Source organism: Pongo abelii, chromosome 18 (genome assembly GCF_028885655.2).
Source record: "Pongo abelii isolate AG06213 chromosome 18, NHGRI_mPonAbe1-v2.0_pri, whole genome shotgun sequence".
NCBI lineage: Eukaryota > Metazoa > Chordata > Mammalia > Primates > Hominidae > Pongo > Pongo abelii.
Genome location: NC_072003.2, coordinates 34,303,450 through 34,319,730, shown reverse-complemented (window position 1 = coordinate 34,319,730; position 16,281 = coordinate 34,303,450). Strand labels below are relative to the sequence as shown.

The window sequence follows — 16,281 nt, the reverse complement described above, 5'->3', positions numbered from 1 at the left end:
GTGGTGGCATACACTTGATATCCCAGCTACTTGGGAGGCTGAGGCAGGAGAATCACTCAAACCCGGGAGGTGAAGGTTGCAGTGAGCCAAGATCGTGCCACTGCACTCCAGCCTGGGCGACAGGGTGAGACTCCGTCTCAAAAAAGAAAAAAAGAAAGTGTGTCTGTGTATATTATACATATTATATATATAAAACCATATATATTCATATATATATATACACACATATATATGTATATGTATGTATGCTCACGCTTGTAATCCCAGCACTTCAGGACGCCAAGTTGGAAGGATCGCCTGAGGCCAGGAGTTTGAGACCAGCCTGGGCAACATAGTGACACCCCCATCTATACAAAAAATAAAAATTAAAAAATTACCTAGGTGGGCCTGTAGTCCCAGCTACTTGGGAGACTGAGGCAGAAGGGTCCCTTGAGCCCAGGGTTCGAGGCAGCAGTGAGCTATGATTGCACCACTGCACCCCAGCTTGGATGACAGAGTGAGGCCTAGTCTCAAAAACAAACAAAAAAATACTTACACTACTTAGTAGTGGTATTACTGTAAGATAATTATGATAAAACTTTCTTCTGCCTAGAGTCGGCTGGTCTTAGAGGCTTAGACCACAGGGCAAAGTGGTCCTGGTCAGGGGGAGCAGAGGCTCAGAATCTGGGACCAAGCAGGGGCTGACAAGGCCTTAATCAGGCTTTTGTGAGCCCACTTGGGAGCCTCCACTAGCCATCATAACAAAGTTCCCAGGCAGGCATGGTGGCCTCACGACTGTAATCCCAGCACTTTGGGAGGTCGAGGCGGGCGGATCACTTGACCTCAGCCTGGTCAACATGGTGAAACCCCATCTCTACTAAAAATACAAAAATTAGCCTGGCCTGGTGGTGTGCACTTGTAATCCCAGCTACTTATAAGGCTGAGGTGGCAGAATCGTCTGAACCTCGGAGGCAGAGGTTGCAGTGAACTGAGATTGAGATCACACCGCTGCACTGCAGCCTGGGCAACAGAGCATGATTGTGTCTCAAAAAACAAAAACAAGGCCGGGCGCGGTGGCTCATGCCTGTAATCCCAGCACTTTGGGAGGCCAAGGCGGGCAGATCACAAGGTCAGGAGATCGAGACCATCCCGGCTAACATGGTAAACCCCATCTCTACTAAAAAAAATACAACAAATTAGCCGGGCATGGTGTCGGGCGCCTGTAGTCCCAGCTGCTCAGGAGGCTGAGGCAGGAGAATGGCGTGAACCCGGGAGGCGGAGCTTGCAGTGAGCGGAGATCGCTTCACCGCACTCCAGCCTGGGCGACAGAGCCAGACTCCGTCTAAAAACAAAAAAAGCAAACAAATGAAGTTCCTTTGGAAAACATGTTTTCTGGTTTCCAAATGGTGTGCTCACGAATACACATTTGCGGCACAGGCTAAAGTCTGTCCTCAAGGCGTATGATGGTCGCGGAGCAAGGCTGTGCCCTGGAACCGTGTCAGGGTCTGTCCCATGGTGCAGCCTTGGGGTCCTGATGCTTGTATTTCCTGTTTCCTGCACAGATCAGCTGGACATCATCTCCATGGCGGAGACAACCATGATGCCAGAGGAGATTGAGCTGGAGATGGCAAAAATTCAGCGTCTCCGGGAAGTCTTGGTCTGCCGGGAGTCTGAGCTCAGGTTCATGTGAGTGTTTTGGGGATGTGGCCGAGGAAAGAAGGGTGTGGAGGAGAGAGGAAAAGCAAATATTTGTTGATCACCTACTGTGTGCCAGGCACTGAGACAAAGGCATTATGCACGCTTTTAAAAGCCTCATTTGATTCTCGCCACCACCCAGGGAAGTGGATATTGTCATCTCCTGTTTTAAGCAAGACCCTGAAGTTGGAATTGAATTCAGGCCAATCTGACTCCAAAACCTTTGCTCTTTCTGTATCACCCGCGGGGAAGAAAGAGGGAGGGGAAAGCAGAGGTTGTGGCCTGTGGTGTTGTCTTTTACGAGCACACACTCTGCTCTCAGATAGGCCTGAGTTTTTTTTTAAGCCTGTCAGCTTGGGCAGGTTACTTGGACTCTCTGAATTTAAGTTCCCTCATTTCTAAAGTGGGGGAAAATAACAAGATGGGGTCTCTAGCAACATCAGAGTCACGTGGGTTGAACGTTCATTATCTACAGAGCACAGCATTCCTGAAGAGTTGCAGGTAGTCTTTCAAGACAAACTCTCATTTAAAAAGTTGGGCTCTGAGTGTGTGGTGGTGCACACCTGTGGTTCCAGCTACTCAGGAGGCTGAGGTGGGAGGACTGCTTGAGTCCTGGAGTTCAAGGATGCAGTGAGCTATGATCACATCACCACACTCCAGCTTGGGTGACAGAGAGAGACCCTGTCTCTAAAAAGTACAAATTAAGGCCAGGCGCAGTGGCTCACACCTGTAATCACAGCACTTCGGGAGGCTGAGGCAGGATGATCGCTTGAGCCTAGGAGTTCAAGACCAGACAGGGCAATGTAGCCAGACCCTGTCTCTACAAAAAATAAAATTAGCTGTGTGTGGCTGTGTGTGCCTTTGTCCCAGCTTCTCAGGAGGATGAGGTGGGGGGATCGGTTGAGCCCACAGGTTCAAGACTGCAGTGAACTATGATCATACCATTGCATTCCAACCTGGGAGACAGAGCGAGAGCCTGTCGCCAAAAGAAAAAAATTAAAAATACAAAAAATATAAAAACATCAAATTAAAATGAAAAAATTTTTTAAAAAATTGAACAATGAGAGGTTACAAGTAAAACCAAACCAAACGAGAGGTTAAGAGGCAACCTGGCTGCAAAATTCCCTGCGCTGCTTGTCAGCTCACCCACCCACCCACCCTCCACTGGAAGCAGCAGGAACATCAAATCTTTTAGACAGGCACTAAGCCCCTCCCCTATTCTTTCACTGATTTTTCACAACACCAAGAGGCTGAGTCTGTGATCATCCCATTTTGCAGATGAGGAGACTGAGGCTTGAAGAAACGAAACAACCTGCTCAAGGCCTCCCAGCTAGTAAATGGGGAGTTAGGGTTCAGACTCGGCTCTTTCTGCCTTCAAAACACCTATTCTTTATAAATTTTTAGTTACTTATTTAGAGAGAGGGTCTTGCTCTGTCATCCAGGGTGGAATGCAGTGAGGCCGTCTTAGCTCACTGCAGCCTCGAACTCCTGAAAGCCCATACTCTCACTAGGACATTATATGACCTTCCCTCTCGCCGCATAAATGAACTGCAGTATTCACAGCTGTCATTTATCCAGCCCTTTGCATGTGCCCGACCCTGAGCTAAATGCTTCCCATGCATAATTCCTTCTCACAGACATCTCTGGGGAAGGTTCTAGAACATTTCCACTTTATGGCTAAGAAATATCTTCCCTTTTGTCTGGAAATAAGCTAAAATGATACATGAGCATTCAGAAACAATCCTTTCCTCCCTGTGTTTTAAAAGGAAGACAGAGAGGCCAGGTGTGGTGGCTCACATCTATAATCCTAGCACTTTGAGAGGCCGAGGCGGGTAGATCACTTGAGGCCAGGAGTTTGAGACCAGCCTGGCCAACAGGGCAAAAACCCATCTCTAGTAAAAATACAAGAAATTTAGCCACGTGTGGTGGCATGCACCTATAATCCCAGCTACTTGGGAGGCTGAGGCACAAGAATCATTTGAACCTGGGAGGTGGAGGCTACAGCGAGCTGAGATTGTACCACTTCACTCCAGCCTGGGCAACAAAGTGAGAAACTATCTCAAAATAATAATAATAATAAAATAAAAGGAAGACAGAGAACATGAGTCTTGCTTTTAAGTACTAAAGATCCCTTTGTTTAAAAAAAAAAAACTACAAAAATACAAAAAATTTAAAAATACAAATACAAATTAAAAATTTTAAAAATATATATTTATTTTCATTTACCTAATGGTGCTGCTGCAGGAACAATGGTTACCACTGTGCATTTACTGACATTTACTGTGTGCGTGTGTGTGTGTGGATGTGGGTGTGTGGACGTGTGTATGGATATTTGTGTGGATGTGTGTGGATGTGTATGTGTATATGTGTGTGGGGGTGTTTGTGTGTGGGTGTCTGGATGTGTGTGTGTATGTGTATTGTGGATGTGTGTGTGTGGATGTATGGGTGTGTGGATGTGTGTGTGAGGATATGTGTGTGCATGTGTGGGTGTGTGTGTGGATGTGGGTGTGGATGTGTGCGTGTGTGTGTATATGTGCGTGTGGATATGTGTGTGCATGTGTGGATATGTGTGTGGGTGTGATGTGTGCGTGTGTGGATGTGTGTGTGGATATGTGTATGTGTATGTGTGTGTGTGTATGGATGTACACATGCCTGTCACTTATCCCAGGCTTAAGGACAAGAATAGCTAGCATTTCTTAAGAGGCAGCTCTGCAGTAAGCTCCTGACTTGTGATCTCACTGAATGTCCTCATCTAGCCCATGAATCTGACCACTTAGGGACAAATGTCAACAGTAGACCCTTGGATAAATCAAATTATCTAAAGGATACAGAAGGACCTGAGTGTTATTAGGACATAGATCAGGGATTCTGTGACATTTTCCAGGGGAGAGACCACCTTCCAGGCCCCCAGATGTCTTGCTGGAATGGAGTCCTACAGACAGTATTGGATGATGATGACGCGCCCCAACCAAGCTCAGCCTTGTATGGTGTGTAGCCTGCCCGGTGGTGCACCTGCCTCATCAATCTCAGAGATACACGGTGGATGCTAAGGCGGCCAGGACAAAGGACACAGAACACTCAGATCTGCACAAAGTCCTCATCCATCATCCTCAGCCCTCCAGGCCAACAGGCTTTGAGCCAAGGCCCTGCTTGAATTCACTATCTCGGCTGTTTCTCAGAAATGGTTTTTCCCGAAGCTGTGGGGCTTATCCTGTGAGTTTGTCCTGTTCTTATCTCCATTTTGGATGGGAAGGAATGGGAGGTTACAAAATTTGCCTGATGCTGCATTAGCTAATAAGTAGCCAAGCTAGGATGCAGTCTGACTCCAGAATGTTTATTAAGTGAATCAGTGAAGGAAGGAAGGAGGGAAGGGAGGGGGAGAGAAGGGAGGGGGAGAGGGAGGGGAGAGGAGGAGAGGGAGAGGGAGGGGAGAGGAGGAGAGGGGAACGGAGGAAGGAAGGAAGCTTTGACTATAAACTACCAAGATAATTCCATCAAGTTTATAAACTCTATGAGGGCAGAGACCTTATCCAATTTCCTCACAATGTCTTCCCAGCATTTGGAACAGTGCCTGGCACTTAGTGTCATGAATATTTGTCAAATGTGCAATAAGTTATTCTTTCTCACTCCATCCTTACCCCAACAATCCTCTTACACACACACATACACGTGAGACACTCTTGGCACAGAGTAGGAGAGAGAGAAAAAAGTTTCAGACCCTACTGATCATTTTCAGGCTCAGGCGAGGAAGCTTTAAGTGACAGGAATGTGACAGCCCTGGGCTGAAAGACTCCCAGTGACCGTAGTGTAATAGCCGCGGTGAGATGTGTTTTGTCACACCTGCTGCGAAGTAATCACCTTAATTCCCATCAGCTGCTGCGGAGACCGTGTGAGTCAGCCCCTATTTCGTGGTTGAGAATGTGTCTCACTTCCATGGCTTCTTGCAGCATTGACGCTTTTATTTTTATTTCTTGTGACAGAGTCTCACTCTGTTGCCCAGGCTGGAGTGCAGTGGTGTGATCTCGGCTCACTGCAACCTCCGTCTCCTGGGTTCAAGCAATTCTTGTGCCTCGGCCTTCCAAGTAGCTGGGACTACAGGTGCCTGCCACCATGCCCAGCTAATTTTTGTATTTTTAGTAGAGACAAGGTTTCACCATGTTGGCCAGGCTGGTCTTGAACTCCTGGCCTCAAGTGATCCGCCCTCCTTGGCCTCCTTAGGATTACAAGTGTGAGCCACTGCACCCAGCCTGCATTGACTCTTTTCAGCATGAGTGAGGGGTGGGCTGCCTGCCCCACCCCCAAAGCCCTGGCACCCTGACATTTAGATTATTTCATGGGCTTCCTTTTTCTCAGCTGATTTACCTTGTCCTTTCCCCCAAGATCCAGAGCCCCTGCCTGTTCTCCCTCTTTTCCTGCCATGACAGTGAGGAAGAAGAAGAGGGAGATTTCCCTGCTCCCAGGGAACTGGTGAGAACTCGGGAGATGTGGGATCAGAGGTCATCATCCTGGCTCTCTCACGTCCTTGGGCTGTGACCTTGGACACATGATGGAGCACACAGAGTTGCTGTTTCCCATGGGCACTGATACGCCACACTGAGTGCTACGTCCCTTGCATGCATTCACCCCTTAATTTTAGCTTCTTGAGTCCTCACAAGAACCCCAGTAGAGTGAGTTCTCTCTCTTTTATTTTATGAATGAGGAAATTGAGGTGGGAGAGGCAAAGTGACTTGTTCAAGGTCACCAGCTAGGATAAAGTAGTACCAGGATTTGAACCAAGGTGTCTGTCTTGTGGGGGCAGAGCCCTTAACCTTAAGCTGTTCTGTTACCTTTATTCTCAATGCCAGGACCCCTTTTCTCTCTGCCTTACTCTTCTGCAACGCAAGGACAAACCCCCGATTGGATGCCCCAGTCCCACACTGGGTCTTGTCTTGTTCCGCCATCTTGAATTGTGTGTGGTGGAACTTGGGCAGATTTTACTAAGTCAGGCTTTGGACTTTTCTGTACCATTGAAACGGACCCAATAGTCCGATCATAGATGTTCTTTTTTTTTTTTTTTTTTTTTTGAGACAGAGTCTCGATCTGCCGCCCAGGCTGGAGTGCAGTGGGGCGCGATCTGGGCTCACTAAAAGCTCCACCTCCCGGGTTCACGCCATTCTCCTGCCTCAGCCTCCCGAGTAGCTAGGACTACAGGTGCCCGCCACCACGCCCGGCTAACTTTTTTTTGTATTTTTTAGTAGAGACGGGGTTTCACTGTGTTAGCCGGGATGGTCTTGATCTCCTGACCTTGTGATCCACCCGCCTTGGCCTCCCAAAGTGCTGGGATTACAGGCGTGAGCCACTGCGCCCGGCCCATAGATATTCTTTTGGATAAACACAGAAGTTGACCTTTCTGATCTTAAAGCTGGAAGCCCTCATTTGTCTTATCTGAGTTCCTTCCTCAGGAAAGGACCCCCAGGCCTCTCAAAAAATATCAAAGAACTGAAACTCACCAGATTACCACATCCAGACGATGAGATGCCAGACCCCTCATTCATCATGATTGCTTCCTTGCTCCTCCCGAGTTCCTGTTTTCTTATACATTGTTACATTTCTTCCCTGTATAAACTCCTAGTTTTAGTTGGTCAGGGAGATGGATTTGAGACTGAGCTCCCATCTTCTTGGGTGCAGCATGCGATTAAAATCTTCCTTGGCAATACTTATCTTCTCAGTGATGGGCTTTCTGTGAGGCGAGCAGCAGGACCTAGACCAAACCCCTGGTGTTTCAGTATCACCATTTCTCTGCACATAAACTGTTTATTTCAGAGACCAAAATGATGAGCTCCAATGTAGACAGTCAAGGTTTGTGAAGTCAATCTGCTGGGAATGTGCTGTAGAAAAAGAACCCGGTTCCCGTAAGAACTCTTAAGGACCACAACAGTTGGCATTTACAGAGCCCTTATTGTGGACCTAGGCTTGTGCTAAGCCCTTCCCACACATGCTCACATAACCCACATCAAATGCTTACTAACAGAAAGATGCATCAGGAACCACCCCAACCCAGGACACCCACTTGCCCTGAATCAGGCCCAGGACGTCAAGTTCACAGACCAGCTATGAGTGAGCTCCCAGCAGGCAGGTGTGAACTCTGAGTGTGCTCCTCACTCTGAATTTCCAGTGTGTCTTCCCTTGCTGATTTCCCTTTGCTTGACCCCTGGTTTCCAATGTGCAAAATGGCATTTAGAGATCTCTCCCTTGAGGCTTGGCAATTTTATCAACTTTACTGGAACAGGGAAGTAACACAAAACCGCCTCCGGAAAACAGGCAGCAAACATCTGGCAGATAATGCTTGAAATGCCTGTGTTTTCCCCATTCTTGACCCTATGTTCCACCCACCTCCTAGTCCCTCCCACTGCTACCCCATCTCCCTACCCATCCTGCCCGCATCTTACTGCAGGCAAGAACTCTCAGAGGCTGTCAACAACCTCAGACTCATTTTCTCGCCTTCCTTCCAGCGCTGAATCACATCATTAGTTTTTAATAATTGTTCTCGCAGCCCCTCTGGCTTGCTTCAGCTTTTCCACATCTAGTCTACCATCCTGCTCCTGCTGTTTATCTGGGTTTCAGATGATTAAGGATCTTTGGCCTCCAAATGGGGCGGGGGTGTGGTTATCTTCTTCTTACACCTGTTTGCTGGATTTTCATAAATAGGGATAGTGTGCCCTGCCGCTCAGCTTGCTCTAGGCAAAAGCAGGTTTTAATAAGCCAGAGACAGAACTGCAGCAGTCAGGGAAGGTAGGCATGTGAAGGACATATTTCAAGAGCACAGCCTTTGAGTTCCAATATTTCCAGAGCCTGGGCTTGAAATCCAGTAACTTCGTTTTATTAAGAGGTACCAAGTGTGGTAAAGAGGTCAGGCCCTGGGAACCTGGCAGAGATTCAAAATGGGATAATAGAAAGTGCATGTATTGTGTTGAAAACCACACACACACACACACACACACACACACACACACACACGGAAAGTGTATGCATTGTAGATAGCAGTTCTTTTAAAACATTTTCTATGCTGGCTAGTTTTCTAGTGTTTTATTGTTTTGATTCATATAATCCTCACTACCACTATCCAGGCAGAAAATATCACATAGCCCTTATTTTATAGATGAGGAAACTGAGCACTGAGAGGTCAAGTCTCTTGCCCAGGGTTGTACAGTTTCCATGAAATAGCATTCTGGGTCCAGATGAAACAGGAAAAGTTCCCTTGTCCCCCTTGCAGGGTGTGTGATGTGGGAGTGGCTCGCTTCTTCAGCACCCTGCTGCTCAAACCTCTAGGGGAGCAAAGAGATGGGCCAGTTGTGGGGATCCGATCCCATGGAAGTGTCTAGGGGTGGATGTTTACAACTCCTGAAGCCTCTGTGGGTGTGTGTTACAGGGTGCCCTTTTAGTTTTGCTATCTATACGCGGCTTGTGTTAATTAGCTCAATTAGACCCTCTATCTTGTCCCAAGGACAGAGGGCTTTCTGTATCCCAGGTTCTTGCCTTGGTGCACCAGAAGAATCGGATCACACCTGGACTTGGAGAATGAGTGCGAGGTTTTATTGAGTGGAGGTAGCTCTCAGCAGATGGGGGAAGCCAGAAGGGGATGGAGTGGGAAGGTTTCCCCCTGGAGTCAGGCCGCTGAGCAGCCCGGGCTCTCCTCCAACTGCCCAGGCCAAACCCCACCTCATTCTGCCAGTAGATGGCCTGCCAGCGTCTGTCATGCGCTCTTCTGCCAGTGTGCTCTTCTTGACGTCTTCTTGACATCCAGCTGCTTGTGTTTTCTTCGCCGATCTGCAGCTCTTGACGTCCGGCAGCTTGTGTGTCGCCTGCTAGGGTCTTGGGGTTTTTATAGGTACAGGATGGGGGCGTGGCAGGCCAGGGTGGTCTTGGGAAATGCAACATTTGGGCAGGAAAACAAAAATGCCTGTCCTCACCTAGGACCGTGGGCACAGGTGTGGGGGTGGAGCCCTCACCAGGGACCATGCTCTTCTCTACCCAGCACTTCCCTTCCCTCCTTCTGTAGCATTTAAAGCTACCACGCCCTTCCCTTCTCACCACTTCCCTTCCATATCACAGAGTCCATGGTCTCAGTCATCAAGCTGTGGGGTCTCTCAACTAGCTTTGAATTCTACTTACCAACTGTGTGGCCTGGAGCAAATATTTTGTCCTGTTTCAGCCTCAGCTTCCCCATCAGTACAAGGGGGACAGTGATATCTCCCTGCAGCATCATAGCAAGGGATGAAAACAGACACAGGTGTGAAATTGGGTGGCCCTTCCTAGGTAGTAAGCAATTCAAAATTCCCTTCCTTCCTTTCATTGTTCACGTTGTGCTTCGTGGGAGAGTAGGGCATCAGAGCTGCTTATAGTTTTCTCCAGAGAATTCCCAGAAAATATTCCTCTCCCCAAGAGAAGATGGGATTCACTGTGGTTTCCTTGAGACTCTCTGGGGAGGTGCTGACTCTCTGAGAGTGGCTCTCAACCATTAAGTGCAACTCTACCCTGGGGCCTTGATTTTATTATGATGATTATTTAACTTTTTTTTATAAACCTACATTTTTTCCCCTTTAATGAGCTGATAATTCTGAAGTCTGTTAGGAAGAGCTTCAAGCCGAGGGCAAAATGAAGCATGTGTGTTTATGTAACTTGACACATTTCAGCCACATTCAGGAGCTCTCCATCACTCTAGTTGCACACAGGGTTTTAAATAGCTTCTTCCAGGAACAGGTCACTGTTGCCGGGGCCACTGTACATATTGGGTGGGAATAGATGCCCTTAATTGCAGAAGATCTGAAAAGCAATTTGTCTTGGACAAAATATACAAGAAGTTCAGGTGTAGGGGAGGGAAAGGAAGGAAGAAGAAATGGAGAGACTAAAGGGAGGAGAGAGAAGGGAGAATGTTCTAAGCTGGACTTCTGAATGGAAGGACCTTCCTCCTGAATTTCTAAATGTACTGGGAGGTGGGGAGGAAGGTGGGAATCTGTGTTGATTGAATGGAGAAATAAATGTTAGTCTGGGCGCAGTGGCTCATGCCTGTAATCACAGCACTTTGGGAGGCCGAGGCAGGTGGATCACCTGAAATCAGGAGTTCCAGACCAGCCTGGCCAACATGGCAAAACCCCATCTCTACTAAAAATACAAAAAAAAAATTAGCTAGGCATGGTGGGGTGCACCTGAAATCGCAGCTACTCGAGAGGCTTGAGGCACAAGAGTTGCTTTAACCTGGGAGGTGGAGGTTTCCATGAGCCAAGATTGTGCCACTGCACTCCAGCCTGGGTGACAGAATGAGACTCTGTCTCAAAGAAAATAAATAAATCAAATAAATGTTCTGCACTTGACAAGCTCTTGCTGCTGCAAGTTGTCTTTCATGGTCAGAACAAGTTTCCGGAAAGAAAATACTTTCCAGAAGTTCATCTTCCTAGAACTGTATTACATTCTGCTCAGAGGACCACCTCTGAACCACCTAGACTCCACTGGGTTGGGAGGGAGATTACCATGTAAGACCCTGGTGATTGTCAATTTTATGCATCAACTTGACTGGGCCACAGGGTTCCCAGATGTTTGGCCAAAGATTCTTTGAGGTGTGTGTCTGCGAGAGCATTGGTGGATGAAATTAACATTTGAATTGGTAGACTGAGTAAAGCGGACTGCCCTCCCTAATGGAGAGGTGGGTGGGCCCCATCCAATCAGTTGAAGGCCTGACTACAACAGAAAGGCTGAGTAGGAAGGAAGTCCTGCTGCCTGACTGCTTGGGCTGGGACATTGGTCTTTTCCAGCCTTTGAACGCAAACTGAAACATCGGCTCTTCTTGGGTCTTCAGGCTGCCAGCCTTTGGACTGGAACTTACACTGTCAGCTCTCCTGGGTCTCCAGCTGCCACCTATAGATCTTGGGACTTCTTGGCCTCCAAAATCCCATGAGCCAATTCCTTATCATAAATCTTTTTCCAGGCCAGGTGCAGTGGTTCACGCCTGTAATTCCAGCACTTTGGGAGGCCAAGGTGGGAAGATCATTTGAGGTCAGGAGTTTTGAGACCAGCCTGGCCAATGTGGTGAAACCCTGCCTCTACTAAAAATACAAAAATTAGCCGGGTGTGGTGGCGTGTGCCTTCAGTCCCAGCTAGTTGGAAGGTCGAGGCAGGAGAATCACTTGAACTTGGGAGTTGGAGGTTGCAGTGAGCCAGGATTTTGCCACTGCACTCCAGCCTGGACAACAGAGTGAGACCCCATCTCAGAAAAAAAAAAAAAAGAAAGAAAGAAAGAAAAAGAAAAGAATAAAGAAAAAACAAATAAAATAAAATAAATCTCTTCAGTACTATTGGTTCTGTTTCTCTGGAGAACCCTGACTAATACAGCCCTTTTTATTCTCAGAAATTTTCATTTGGATAGTTTATCTGGTTAGCAAAGATCTAACGAGTTGGATAAAATGAAAATATAGGGAAATTGGCTCTACCTCTTTGGAAAACAGTTCAGTGTTACCTAGTAAAGATGAACAGGTGATTATAACCTGCAGTTTTGCTCCTGGGTCTACCCCTGGTTAGCCACTAGCTTCATGTGGTATTTCAGTTTAAATTAATTAAAATTAAATAGCATTTAAAATTCAGTCTCTCAGTAGTCTGAGCCATATTTCAAGTACTCATTAGTAAATAATGGCTAGTGGCTACCCTATTGGAAAGCATACATTTGTATAGAACATTTCTATTGTTGTAGAACATTTTATTCACCAGCACTGCCCTAGAGAAACTACACATGAGCATCAGGAGGCATGTTCCAAAATGTTCATAACTGCCTCATTTGTGGTCTAGCTGTACCACAGAATACTATACAGCAGAGAAAAAAAATGAGCAACAGGTATGAACATGAAAGCATCTCAAAAACAAGATGTTGAACAACAGGTTTATATAAAGTGTATAAAAGTAAAAAATATAGGCCAGGCGTGGTGGCTCATGCCTGTAATCCCAGCACTTTGGGAGGCCAAGGCGGGTGGATCACAAGGTCAGGAGATCGAGACCATCCTGGCTAACGTGGCGAAACCCCGTCTCTACTAAAAATACAAAAATTAGCTGGGTATGGTGGTGTATGCCTGTAGTCCCAGCTACTTGGGAGGCTGAGGCAGGAGAATCACTTGAACCCGGGAGGCAGAGGTTGCAGTGAGCTGAGATCCCACCACTGCACTCCAGCCTGGGCAACAGAGTGAGACTGCATCTCAAAAAAAAAAAAAAAACTAAAAAACATAATTGTTCAGACCTTCATATGTGGGTGGTAAACGATAAAAATAAAAAGCATTACCACAAGTTTGTAATAGTGCCTACCTCTGAGGGAATGAGAAAAGTATGAGGGAATGGGGCACACGGGGCCGTCTAAAAGTCACACACAGAGTATTACTTAAGTAGGATGTTGGGAAAATAACTGCTTTATTATTCCATAAAAATAATATAATAATAATTCTATAAAGTATGAAATAACAGTAAATAATAAAAATAAAATATAATAAATTATATTTTATTATGTTTATTATTATAGTATATTTATTATAATATAAATTTTACTATAAAAAACATTTTATGCACACTTATATGTAGTTCACACACACACTTCTATTTTTTAAATTGTGGCAAAATATATATGATATTTACTATCTGAAACCATTTCTAAGAGTACAGTTCTGTGTCATTAAGAACATTCATACTGTGTGTAACCATCACCATCCCTCCCCAGAATTTTTTCGTCTTCCCAAACTGAAACTCTGTACCATTCAACACTCACTCCCCATTTTCCCTTTCCCCTGGCTCCTGGTAACCAGCATTCTGCTTTCTGTCTCTGATTTTGATGACTCTACATACTTCATAAAACTGGAATCAGGCCAGGCGCCGTGGCTCACGCCTGTAATCCCAGCACTTTGGGAGGCCAAGGTGGGCGGATCACCTGAGCTCAGGAATTCGAGACCACCCTGGGCAACATGGTGAAACTCTGTCTCTACTAAAATACCAAAAATTAGCCAGGCGTGGTGGCGCGCACCTGTAATCCCAGCTACTCAGGAGGCTGAGGGATGAGAATCACTTGATACCTGGAGGCAGAGGTTGCAGTGAGCTGAGATCATGCCACTGCACTCCAGCTCGGGCTACAGAGTGAGAATCCATCTCAAAAAATAAAAAAATAAAAATAAAAAAAAGAAGTGGAATCACACGGTATTTGTCTTTTTGGACACACATTTCTAAGGCGAAAATGCTGAGAAAGACAGGCAGGGGAAGGTACAGTATCTGATATCTCCACTTAAATGTCTCAAAGATACCTGTAAATCAATCTGTCCAAGTCAAACTCATGATCCCCCCATCTAGCCCCAGTACCCACCAGCCCTAGCTCAGCAAATGGCCAAGCACCACCATCTATCCATGGAAATCTCAAATTCCAAAATTAGACATTATCCTTGACCCCTCCCAAACCTCCACCTCATATATTCAGTTCGTCATCAACCGGTGTTTGTTTTACCTCCTAAAATAATGCTCAGCTGTCCACCTTTCTCCATCTCCATGGCCACCACCCAGGTTCACATGCCTGTCTCTGTCCTGCAGCCAGAGGGATTTTCTCACCATGTGAATCTGATTATAACTCTCAGATTTAAACACTGTCTTAGTCCGTTCCTGTTGCTGTAACAAAATTCCTTAGACTGGGTAATTTATAAATAGAAATTTAATTCTCACAGTTCTGGAGGCTGGCTGGGAAGTCCAAGATCAAGATGCCAGCAGATTCCATACTTAGAAGGGCTCATTTTCTGCTTCCAAGATGGCGCCTTGCTTCTGTGATCTCCAGAGAGGAAGGGCACTGTCTTCTCACAAGCAGAATGGACAGAAGGGCAAAAAGGACTGAACTTGCTCTCTCGAGCACTTTTGTAAGGGCACTGATCCCACCTCCTAAAGGCCCTCACCCCTTAATACTATTGCATTGGAAATTAAGTTTCAACATGAATTTTGAAGAGTCATGAACATTTACACCATAGCAAACACCTTCCAGAATTTGTTAGCATGATAAAGCCTATGAGATCCTGCTGGGTCTGCTCACACCTCTTCTCCAACTTCTTTTCTTTATCCATTCCTCACCCCCAGCTCTCTCCCTTACACACACACACCACTCCCTTGGGCCTCCTTTTAGTCTCCACCCCCCACCCCCCGACACACACACCAGGTCCCCTCCTGCCATGGGGGCCTTTTTGTTTGTGGTGTTCCCTCTGCCTGGATCCCTCTCCTCCCACCTGCCTCTCCTTCCCTGGTGCTATGATCTGAATGTTTGTATCACCCCTAAATACATATGTCGACATCTAATTCCCAGTGTAATAGTATTAAGAGGTGGGGCTTTCAGGAGGTGATTAGGTCATGAGGGCAGATCCTCATGAATGGGATTCATGCCCTTGTAAAAGAGGCCCAGAGTAGCTTGTTTCTCCCTTTCACTGTGTGAGGACACAGTAAGAACTCACTATATATGAGGAAGAGGTCCTCACCAGACACTGAATCTGCTGACACATTGATCTTGGACTTCCCAGCCTCTATTACCATGAAAAATAAGTGGGTTTTTTTTGTTGTTGTTGTTCATTTGTGTGACGGAGTCCAGCTCTGTTGCCCAGGCTGGAGTGCAGTGGTGTGATCTTGGCTAACTGCAAGCTCCACCTCCCAGGTTCACGCCATTCTCCTGCCTCAGCCTCCCGAGTAGCTGGGACTACAGGCGCCCACCACCACACCTGGCTAACTTTTTTGTATTTTTTGGTAGAGACAGGGTTTCACCATGTTAGCCAGGATGGTCTTGATCTCCTGACCTCGTGATCTGCCCACCTCGGCCTCCCAAAGTGCTGGGATTACAGGCATGAGCCACCGCACCCGGCCGTGTTTGTTGTTTATAAGCCACCTAGGCTAAGAAAGGGAGAATGGCAGCCCAAATGGACTAAGGCACCTGATAAACTCTGTCCCCTCCAGGACTGAGATCTAGGGCATTTCTGGAGGGACACCTTCCCAGCACTTCCCCAGTCCTTGTCCCGTTACCATCCCTGCTATCCTTTCCTTAGAAGCCTTTTGTAAATCTGTGTTCATTGGTGTGAGTGTATGTTCAATATCTGACTCTCCTCCTAGATGCTGACCTCCATGAGGACAGAGACTGAGCTATTTTCACTCCCAAAAATGTTGATGGTACCCAGCACACAGCCAAACTCAGAGTAGGCACTCTGAGTGAAGATTGATTGAATGAATTAATGAGGGCTCATCTTCCTACTTCTCCCAGGGTCAGATAATCTCAAGGGTTCCCCTCCATGTGGCAGGTCTGGATGGTGAGAACTGCCTGGCTCTCTGATGGTTAGGGTGAAGAGTGGGTCCATTCATAGGAAGGAACAGAGTGATAATGCAGCTAAGTGCATTATTTTCCTGTGGCTACTGTAACAAATAGCTGCAAATGTGGTCTTAAAACAACACACATTTCTTATATCTTACAGTTCTGGAGGTGGAAGTCTGAAATTGATTTCACTGAGCTGAAATCAAGGTGTTGGTAGAGCCGTGCTCTTTCTGGAGGCTCTAGAGGAGAAGCCTCTTCCTCATTCATTCCAGCTTCTAGAACCG

At 46.6% G+C, this 16,281-nt stretch overlaps 1 protein-coding gene across 2 annotated transcripts in view; it reads left to right on the top strand.

Moving 5' to 3' along the window:
* Positions 1 to 1,545: 1,545 nt before the first annotated feature.
* The window catches only part of LOC100446970 (bMERB domain-containing protein 1-like), a 65,162-nt gene continuing 50,426 nt past the window's right edge, over positions 1,546 to 16,281 (top strand). The window contains exons 1-2 of one of the 2 annotated variants that reach the window (XM_054533824.2): positions 1,546 to 1,665; positions 4,559 to 4,887. In XM_054533824.2, coding sequence (XP_054389799.1) covers positions 1,562 to 1,665; positions 4,559 to 4,724 — 270 coding nt within the window. In that variant the 5' untranslated portion in view covers positions 1,546 to 1,561 and the 3' untranslated portion in view covers positions 4,725 to 4,887. Of the gene's footprint in view, positions 1,666 to 4,558; positions 4,888 to 16,281 lie in introns of those variants that run through there. The other variant, XM_009236389.3, reaches the window with a different exon arrangement.